Source organism: Brachyhypopomus gauderio, chromosome 18 (genome assembly GCF_052324685.1).
Source record: "Brachyhypopomus gauderio isolate BG-103 chromosome 18, BGAUD_0.2, whole genome shotgun sequence".
Classification (NCBI taxonomy): domain Eukaryota; kingdom Metazoa; phylum Chordata; class Actinopteri; order Gymnotiformes; family Hypopomidae; genus Brachyhypopomus; species Brachyhypopomus gauderio.
In genome coordinates, this window is record NC_135228.1 from 5,368,581 (window position 1) to 5,379,404 (window position 10,824).

The 10,824-nt window shown below is 44.5% G+C and overlaps 1 protein-coding gene across 2 annotated transcripts in view; it reads right to left on the reverse strand.

Moving 5' to 3' along the window:
- ptpra (protein tyrosine phosphatase receptor type A) overlaps positions 1 to 10,824 on the reverse strand; it is a 90,319-nt gene that overhangs the window by 48,337 nt on the left and 31,158 nt on the right. The window contains exons 17-23 of one of the 2 annotated variants that reach the window (XR_013122214.1): positions 10,512 to 10,605; positions 10,306 to 10,382; positions 9,953 to 10,087; positions 7,612 to 7,737; positions 6,697 to 6,848; positions 6,412 to 6,547; positions 2,804 to 5,224 (exon numbers count right to left, since the gene is read on the reverse strand). Coding sequence is in view for 1 of the 2 variants with exons in the window: in XM_076980739.1 (XP_076836854.1) it covers positions 5,150 to 5,224; positions 6,412 to 6,547; positions 6,697 to 6,848; positions 7,612 to 7,737; positions 9,953 to 10,087; positions 10,306 to 10,382; positions 10,512 to 10,605 (795 nt within the window). In the remaining variant the exon portion in view is untranslated. Of the gene's footprint in view, positions 1 to 1,891; positions 5,225 to 6,411; positions 6,548 to 6,696; positions 6,849 to 7,611; positions 7,738 to 9,952; positions 10,088 to 10,305; positions 10,383 to 10,511; positions 10,606 to 10,824 lie in introns of those variants that run through there. The other variant, XM_076980739.1, reaches the window with a different exon arrangement.

Genomic DNA, 10,824 nt, shown 5'->3' on the forward strand with positions numbered 1-10,824 from the left:
GAAAGCTGGGTTTGCGTCCTAGGTCATGGGTCTTCCAGCAGGACAATGACAACAAAAATACTTCAAAAAGCACCCAGAAATGGATGAAAACAAGGCGCTGGAGAGTTCCAAAGTGGCCAGCAATGAGTCCAGATCCAAATCCCATTGAACACCTGTGGAGAGATCTTAAAATTGCTGTTGGGAGAAGACACCCTTCAAATATGAGAGACTTGCAGCAGTTTGCAAAAGAAGGGTGGTCCAAAATTCCAGTTGAGAGGTGTAAGAAGCATGTTGTTGGTTATAGGAAGCAATTGATTTTAGTTATTTTTTCCAAAGAATGTGCAACCAAATATTAAGTTGAGGGTGCCAATAATTTTGTCCGGCCAATTTTTGGAGTTTTGTGTGAAATTGTCAAATTTGCCTTTTTTTCCCCCGTTTTTTGTGTTGTTCCAATACACACAAAGGAAATAAACATGTGTAATTGCAATAATTTTCTGGAAAAAATTCAGGGGTGCCAACATTTTCGGCCATGAATGACGTGTGAAGACTTGTGGACCGTAAGTCACTTGTGAACATATACAAAAATGTAATCAGGCTCATTAAGTTTAAAAGAAATAAAGATTATTCATGTTCATAAAATAAGTAGCAAATCAATTATTCAGTTATCAAAATATTGATTATTTGCCTGTGACACAAATACTTCACAGAGGGCCCAGTGTGTCAATGTGAAAGATTAAGGTGGGAAAGATAAACATAGTAGAAGTTTTTTAGACTTCATAGGTGTAGATACAAATATTTTTATACCACCATAATCAAAGACTGCGCTTTTTGCCAGTCTTGGTGTTTTATTCAGTGCTGGGTGGAAAAACCGTTTAATCACAGCCTGGTTGAATCGTTCTCACATTTGACTCTGTGAATGGGTGTACGGGATTTGTTATAAATGTTTTACGCACACGACTGACCTCTGCTGGCCGAATAGCCTCTTGACCCCGATCAGAAGATTCTACCAATAAGACCCCCACCCTCATTTCCTCTGCTCTGTGAGGGTAGGGGCGCTTTCGACCTCCTGACCAGCAGACAGAGACCCTGCGAGGCTCAGCAGGCGAGTTTCAGAGACGTGTGTGTGTAAGACCCGGGAGACTAACGGAGGTCAGCTCGTACGGGGCTCGTTAACCCGCCGTGTTGATCGAGTTCCTGCCCCTCCGCCGGTGTTTAAACACGGCCGAGAGCTTCTGTTTGAACGGGCCGCCATTTGACGGGCGGGTCAAAGCCTGCGGGACACCAGTCCCCCCCAGAAGGGGACAGTCCTCGTCATGAGGGGAGCATTTCCGGACAACGCTAAACTGTAACTTAATCTTCAAGCTATGCAATCTATAGAAGCCTGAAAATAAATTTACAATGATAATTCTAAGGGTTTTTGTTATTGCAGAAAAAGTATGTGTAAGTGTGTAATAATGGCCATTTAAAGAGCACACTGTGTCCACACTGGGGCAGCCAAGGCCTAGTGGTAGGGAACTGGTCTTGTGACCGGAGGGTTGTGGGTTCGATTCCCAGACCTGAGGCCATGACTGAGGTGCCCTTGAGCAAGGCACCTAACCCCAACTGCTCCCCGGGCGCCGGGCTAGGGCTGCCCACTGCTCTGGGCACGTGTGATCCACAGCCTCCTAGAAATCACTAGTGTGTGTGTGTGTTCTAACTGCACAGATGGGTTAAAAGCAGAGGACAAATTTCGATTGCGGTGTAAATCACAATTGACAAAATATGGCACATTTACATTTTATTTACAGTGTGACTGACCATATTCAAAGATGGAGACCGTGATTCTGTTCACTAAACATCCTCCACCTGGAGGTCAACACTACAGGTACTCGGACACACTCGAAGACGCACAAGAAAAACGCAGAACAGTGAGAAAACTTCAAGCACTTTTATTAGGACTCAACAGTTTCTTACTTAGAAAGGCCATGAGGCATTATATAATTATATATAATTTTTAAAATCATATATATAATTATATATATACATATATATTTTCAATTTTTGAATAACAAAACACTAGGAAAAAAAGATGCAAATTAAAAAATAGGAATTTTAAGACAATAATACCAAATTAAAAATATGAAAAAAATCTAATACATTTCAAAATGGTCCCAGTATAGTTTAATATACAAGTGTCTTTAAAATAGAAAAATAAAAACAAAATGCCAAGCAAAGGCAGTGAAGAGGAATGAAGTATACATATATAACGTTACAAATAACGTTAAATAAAAATAACGTTAAAAATAACGTTAAATACTGATAACATTACAAATAACGTTACATATGGTTAACGTTATAAATAACGTTAAATATAAACGTTATGGACAGAGGGGTGAAGTCAGCCAGGAACCAGAGCAAATGTACACAGGAGGAAAGAGTGAAGGACTAAAAACAGAAACGTGTTTACAGTCGAGGCGAGTGGTACAAGGAAACGGAGGTTTGAGGAGACACGGATAGACCCACGGGAACAGGGACAGGGCATCACGTTCGAGACAGGACAGGATGGTTTACATGACGCCAGAGATCAGAGGGAGAAGAGTCATCCGTCTCGTTCTCAACATCATCTTTTCCTTTTCTACACAGATCTCATCTTCACCGAGTTTGACACTACCGAGCATACACACACACACACACACACACACACACACACGCACACACGCACACACGCACACACACAACCTTCCAGAGGGAAGAGAAGCACAGAGTACACCCACCCACTCCTGCCTTCCAGAGGGAGGAGCATGCACACACGCGCACACACATGACACACAAAACACACACACACGACACACACACACACACACACACCTTCTAGGGTTGGGTTAGGGTTATTCCATCTTGGTGATGCGACACTGGGAGCAGGCCGTGGTCCCCAAGCTCAGTCAGAAGGTCATGGCCGTGTTTCTCTCCTCCACTGAAACAAGAGCTGCTTCTCAAAGGGTGCGTTGTGTGTGGTTGACCTGCATGGAGGACACCGAGACCTCACACAGAGACCTCGCACACCCAAGCCCAACACCGATCACCAAGCACCACGGAACCCACGGAAACACCTTCAACATCATCCCGTTGGTTGTGGTGGCTCTGGGGCATGTTCTAGAACGTTCTAAAGACCACGAGTCCCACAACAGATTGGTGGGTTACACAATTTGGAAAGGAAACCGAGGACGACATTGAACATGAACATTCACAGCCAGAAGGACAGATGGTTCTAATCATGGAGAATAAAACAACCCTAAACCCACTTCAACCATCGGTACAGATTGAGTGGGATTGTAGAGGACATCCTGATGCGCAAGAACAGGGAAATCTGAACTCATATCCAGGCTCCAAGAGTTTATTCAGCAAACAGCAGTATGTATAGCACTGAACTTATGAGGCACTTTCTCGGAGGAGTGGTGCACGCCTCCGTTTGTCTGGGATACGGCGGTGGGGTATTGTTAGGGACGGGGCCTGCCCCAGGGTGTGTCAGGCAGGGCGGAGCTTACTACTGTGAAGGACATTATGGGAAAAGCAGGTTATGCTACCACACATGTGTTATGACACAGTGTTTCATATAGAAGGTACCACTTTGGGTCCAGGGGATCACAATATCTATCAGTGAGAGCTCACTTTGCCAACACACACACACACACACACACACACACACACATACACACACACACACACACACACACACACACACTTCAATTTATCTAACAATATATACAGTGTCCAAATCACTTTGACGTGTTGGATACGTTTTACCCGAACAGGAAGAGTGTTCCCCTCCTCAAGACACGTACGTCCTAAAATGTCCTCGCATGGGAGCTTCACATACAACGCTAATCTCAAACTCTCACTATAACTGTGGATTTACGGGAAAGGAGTCAGAGTGAACGGCAGTCAGTTCAGACGTCGACTGTGTTTCACGGATCAGATGAAGTCCCAGGCTCTGCTGTTTAAACACAGTCATGGACACAGGCCCTTTCAGAGCGATACACAACTGCTAAACGCAACAACAACAAACTGCTAAACGCAACAACATACACCCCATCCGTCGTCCTCGACAACACTGGGGTTTCTCTTAAACCTCGTGGGGCCAAGTAGACCGGTAAATCAACAGGCAGTAACCAATCAGAGCACAGAGTCTTTTAAGTTTCACTGGCTCCAGGAGTGTTCTTGAGTTCTTCTCTAATGTCACTAACCAGGTTTGGTCAGTAGGGGGCAGTAAGCCGTGTGGTAATTAAGTCACAGGCTGAAGAGACGGATGAGCCTCTTCATGTGTGATTATACTTCCAGATGGTAGTCCTGGCCACTACAACGACCACTTGTAAAATAAAAAGGTACCAGTCTGCATCGGTCAGGGCGGTTCTGACCGTCTAGACGAGGTCTAGTCGAGCGGTTCACGCCCAGGACAAACACCAGTTAAAGAAACGTGACTGGAAATTGCCTGGAGCACCCAGGCCCGGAACCAAGGGCCCAAAACCCTCCCGGTGTGGCCCCCCAGGGAAGATTCATCCAGCCGTCTGCTAGGGGTGAGTGACAAAACCGCCCATTCAAGAATACAACCGGAGCAGCGTTTCCGACGACAATGTGCTGCAGTGCATGTGTGGCAATGGCAACTTATAGCTGCAAGCAAGCAGCCAATCAGGAGTGAGCGGACAGTTGAACACGCCTCCAACACTCGGCCACGCCTCCAGCACTCACGGAAAGCAAAAATAATCAGCCAAGGGCCAGCCGTGCATCTGACACCTTGAACAGAGTCGGACTCACAGAAATATATATGTGTGTGTTCAGATAGCAGTAATCTACAAAAGAGAGTCATTGTAAAACTGCAGTCTTAGCTGCATGTGAAAACAGAACGGTGTGAAAGGAATCATATTTACACAGGAGAATGGGTGGAGGAACGCATTAACAAGAGCAAAATTACAAAACACTCAAGAAGGCATCTCCGATTTTAGTTTTAGGGGGGTTTGTCCAAAGTCCAACCATAAATGGTGTCTCTCTCTCTCATCCTCATCGGTCCTGAAGGTTCTGTTCCCGTTTCTGTAATTACAGCCGGTTGGTCCGTGTGTGTGTGTGTGTTTGTGTGTGTATATGTGTGTGTGGGAGAGAGAGGCTGAGGGAGGAGCATGTTCAGTCTTTATGGTCACTATTTGAAGTTGGCGTAGTCAGAAAAGGCGTCGATGTATTCCTGGACCACTTTGTAACAGAATTCATACTGCTCCTGGGGGGGGCACAGGAATCAATCAGAGGAGAAAAACATATAAATGACCATCAACATAGAGAGGAAGCAGCAAGCACTACAGAGGTGAGGTCTAAAGAGGTTAAGACTACAGAGGTGAGGTCTATAGAGGTGAAGACTACAGAGGTGAGGTCTATAGAGGTGAAGACTACAGAGATTAGGTCTATAGAGGTGAAGACTACAGAGATTAGGTCTATAGAGGTGAAGACTACAGAGATTAGGTCTATAGAGGTGAAGGCTACAGAGGTGAGGTCTATAGAGATGAAGACTACAGAGATGAAGACTACAGAGGTGAGGTCTATAGAGGTGAAGCCTACAGAGATGAAGACTAAGAGATTAGGTCTATATAATTGAAGCCTACAGAGATGAAGACTACAGAGATTAAGTCTATAGAGGTGAAGACTACAGAGATTAGGTCTATAGAGGTGAAGACTACAGAGGTGAGGTCTATGGAGGTGAAGGCTACAGAGGTGAGGTCTATAGAGATGAAGACTTCAGAGGTGAGGTCTATAGGAGGTGAAGACTACAGAGATGAAGACTACAGAGGTGAGGTCTATAGAGGTGAAGGCTACAGAGGTGAGGTCTATAGAGATGAAGACTTCAGAGGTGAGGTCTATAGGAGGTGAAGACTACAGAGATGAAGACTACAGAGATTAGGTCTATATAAGTGAAGCCTACAGAGATGAAGACTACAGAGGTGAAGCCTACAGAGATGAAGACTACAGAGGTGAGGTATATAGAGGTGAAGACTACAGAGGTGAGGTCTATAGGAGGTGAAGACTACAGAGATGAAGACTACAGAGGTGAGGTCTATAGAGGTGAAGACTACAGAGATGAAGACTAAGAGATTAGGTCTATATAAGTGAAGCCTACAGAGATGAAGACTACAGAGGTGAAGCCTACAGAGATGAAGACTACAGAGGTGAGGTATATAGAGGTAAAGACTACAGAGGTGAGGTATATAGAGGTGAAGACTACAGAGATGAGGTCTGTAGAGGTGAAGACTACAGAGGTGAGGTCTATAGAGGTGAGGTCTATAGAGGTGAAGACTACAGAGGTGAGGTCTATAGAGGTGAAGACTACAGAGGTGAGGTCTATAGAGGTGAAGACTACAGAGGTGAGGTCTATAGAGGTGAAGACTACAGAGATGACACTGTGTACACACTCACCAGTGTCTGCACCATGTGGGGTCTCTGCAGTCTAAGGCTCTTGACAGTCTGGAAGACGTCCAGAATTCCCTCTGCTTTAACCCTCTCCAGGACTGTACTCAGGGCACAGAACGTCCCTGTGCGGCCCGCCCCGGCACTAACACACACACACACACACACACACACACACACACACACACACACACACACACACACACACACACACACACACACACACACACACGTCAGCTTCCACCCACTCCTGTGCTCAACTTCTGCCGCCGCCTCCTGGTGGGCGTGGCTTACCTGCAGTGCACAGTGATTGGGTGGTTTCCAGACTGCTGCTGTTGTTTCTGAACTGCTGCGATGATGTTGATCATGCCCTTCCCATCAGAGGGGATACCGACCTCCGGCCAGCCACGGAAATGGAACTGACGCACACAACGAGTCTTATTCTCCTACGCAGAGAGGAGAGAGAGAGAGAGAGAGAGAGAGAGAGAGAGAGAGAGAGAGAGAGAGAGAGAGAGAGAAAAGAAGGAGAGAGACAGAAGTCAGATATGTACACATGTTGGTCTTATGTCTCTCGCCCATCTCTCCACGAGGCCAGCCATGCGGTAGCGTCTGTCCACCCATTATGTAACCTAGGTGACGATGGTGGTGTCAGAGGTCAGCGGCCCTGCCAGTGGGACACACGGCCCGACTGTGACTCAAATCTGCATACGGTACCACGTCTGGACCTGTCCCACAACACCACGAGAGGAGCTTTCATGTGCGGTAATATTATGGGCAATGCTGTGTGTGTGTGTGTGTGTGTGAGAGAGAGAGAGAGAGAGAGAGAGAGAGAGAGAGAGAGAGAGAGAGAGAGAGAGAGAGAGAGAGAGAGAGAGAGAGTGTGTGTGTGTGTGTGTGTGTGTGTGTGAAAGAGAGAGTGTGTGTGTGCGTGTTTGTGAGAGAGTGTGTGTGTGTGTGTATACTCTGTTGTTGGTCACTAGCAGGTCTCTCACAGTGTGTGTGTGTGTGTGTGTGTGTGTGTGTGTGTGTGTGTGTGTGTGTGTGTGAGAGTGTGTGTGTACTCACTCTGTTGTTGGTCACTAGCAGGTCTCTCACAGTGTGTGTGTGTGTGTGTGTGTGTGTGTACTCACTCTGTTGTTGGTCACTAGCAGGTCTCTCACAGTGTGTGTGTGTGTGTGTGTGTGTGTGTGTGTGTGTGTGTGTACTCACTCTGTTGTTGGTCACTAGCAGGTCTCTCACAGTGTAGCTCTCACTCTCTTCTTCTCTCTTCAGCTCAATGGCCATGTCGCCACACACCATCGCACCATCCCTCGGCCAGTACGCAACACACTTCTCCTACAGAGAGAAAGGGAGAAGGAGAGAGGGAGAGAGAAAGAGGGAGGGAGAGGGAGAGAATTGTGTCACTCACTGTATGTGGTTGTTTCAGTGGTATATAGACGGAACACAGTCACAACATGTCTGAATGTCGATGGTCTCCACGTCCTTGTGTTTAATGAATGCCACAGCACAGTACAGCTGACACACTGTAGTACTGACACTAGTGAAGTATTCTACTGTACTGATACTAGTGAAGTATTCTACTGTACTGATACTAGTGTAGTATTATACTGTACAGACACTAGTGTAGTATTATACTGTACAGACACTAGTGTAGTATTATACTGTACTGATACTAGTGTAGTATTCTACTGTACAGACACTAGTGTAGTATTATACTGTACTGATACTAGTGTAGTATTATACTGTACAGACACTAGTGTAGTATTATACTGTACTGATACTAGTGTAGTATTATACTGTACTGATAGTGTAGTATTATACTGTACAGACACTAGTGTAGTATTCTACTGTACTGATACTAGTGTAGTATTATACTGTACTGATAGTGTAGTATTATACTGTACAGACACTAGTGTAGTATTCTACTGTACTGATACTAGTGTAGTATTCTACTGTACAGACACTAGTGTAGTATTATACTGTACTGATACTAGTGTAGTATTATACTGTACAGACACTAGTGTAGTATTATACTGTACTGATAGTGTAGTATTATACTGTACAGACACTAGTGTAGTATTCTACTGTACTGATACTAGTGTAGTATTCTACTGTACAGACACTAGTGTAGTATTATACTGTACTGATACTAGTGTAGTATTATACTGTACAGACACTAGTGTAGTATTATACTGTACTGATACTAGTGTAGTATTATACTGTACTGATAGTGTAGTATTATACTGTACAGACACTAGTGTAGTATTCTACTGTACTGATACTAGTGTAGTATTCTACTGTACAGACACTAGTGTAGTATTCTACTGTACAGACACTAGTGTAGTATTATACTGTACTGATACTAGTGTAGTATTATACTGTACAGACACTAGTGTAGTATTATACTGTACTGATACTAGTGTAGTATTATACTGTACTGATAGTGTAGTATTATACTGTACAGACACTAGTGTAGTATTCTACTGTACTGATACTAGTGTAGTATTATACTGTACTGATAGTGTAGTATTATACTGTACAGACACTAGTGTAGTATTCTACTGTACTGATACTAGTGTAGTATTCTACTGTACAGACACTAGTGTAGTATTATACTGTACTGATACTAGTGTAGTATTATACTGTACAGACACTAGTGTAGTATTATACTGTACTGATACTAGTGTAGTATTATACTGTACAGACACTAGTGTAGTATTATACTGTACTGATACTAGTGTAGTATTCTACTGTACAGACACTAGTGTAGTATTATACTGTACTGATACTAGTGTAGTATTATACTGTACAGACACTAGTGTAGTATTATACTGTACTGATACTAGTGTAGTATTATACTGTACTGATAGTGTAGTATTATACTGTACAGACACTAGTGTAGTATTATACTGTACTGATACTAGTGTAGTATTCTACTGTACCGACACTAGTGTAGTATTATACTGTACTGATACTAGTGTAGTATTATACTGTACAGACACTAGTGTAGTATTCTACTGTACCGACACTAGTGTAGTATTATACTGTACTGATACTAGTGTAGTATTATACTGTACAGACACTAGTGTAGTATTATACTGTACTGATACTAGTGTAGTATTCTACTGTACAGACACTAGTGTAGTATTATACTGTACAGACACTAGTGTAGTATTATACTGTACTGATACTAGTGTAGTATTCTACTGTACAGACACTAGTGTAGTATTATACTGTACTGATACTAGTGTAGTATTATACTGTACAGACACTAGTGTAGTATTATACTGTACAGACACTAGTGTAGTATTATACTGTACAGACACTAGTGTAGTATTCTACTGTACCGACACTAGTGTAGTATTACTGTACTGTCCCCCACGTGTCCACTCCCCGTCACCCCACGTGTCCCCTCCCTGTCACCCCACGTGTCCCCCTCCCTGTCACCCCACGTGTCCCCCTCCCTGTCCCCCCGTGTTCCCCTCCCTGTCCCCCCCACGTGTCCCCTCTCTGTCCCCTCTCTGTCCCCCACGTGTCCCCTCTCTGTCACCTGTCCTCTCTCCTCCAGCTCAGTCAGCATGACGATGGAACAACTCCTCCACTCCCAGATCATCCTCCAGAAGTCCTCAATGGTGTGCTGCAGTGGACCTTGGCTGGCAATGTACGAGTCCTTCTGTCTGTAGCCCTGCTCACACACACGCACCCGCACACACACACACACGTACACGCAAACACGCACATACACACAAGGGACAGCACGTATAGGTTAAGTACAGGTACAGCCAGAGTTCTCCATGAAGCTTTAGGACAAGACTCCGCCCCCCTGAGGGCGTTCCAACCCCGAGGGGGTGGGCAGAGAGCTCTGCGGGGAGACTGAGTGAGGAAGAGGAGGTGCAGACTCACGTCGATGAAGGAGGCGTTGACATAGTCAGTGTTCTCCTCCCCACGTTTAACAGGGATGATGACTCTGTTAAACTCATCTGACAAAAAGAAAGAAGAGTGTAAGTACAAATTCAAATCACAGTGAACAAGTGGTTTCTCTCTCTCTCTCTCACACACACACTTACACACACACACACACACACACACAAACACACACAAACACTTACATGGAATGATCTGTAGCACACGGTTCTTCTTCATGTTGGCAGGCAGGTTTCCAGTTCTCATCTTATCATTCTGGATCTTTATGGAGGTCAGTTTCTAAAGACAGTTAGAGGACAGCAGGACAGTTAATATTAATAAAAAGAAGGGGAATGTTTACATAGTGCTTTATAGTACAAGACAGACAGTAGGAAAACATTTATTAATTCATTAAAATCTTCTCCAGGCAGAGTGGGACTGGTCCTTGTCATCATGTCATCTCTGGTAGCTCAACGTGTTCAGCCGCATGCTCCCAAATAAAGCAAAGGGCTGTAGCGA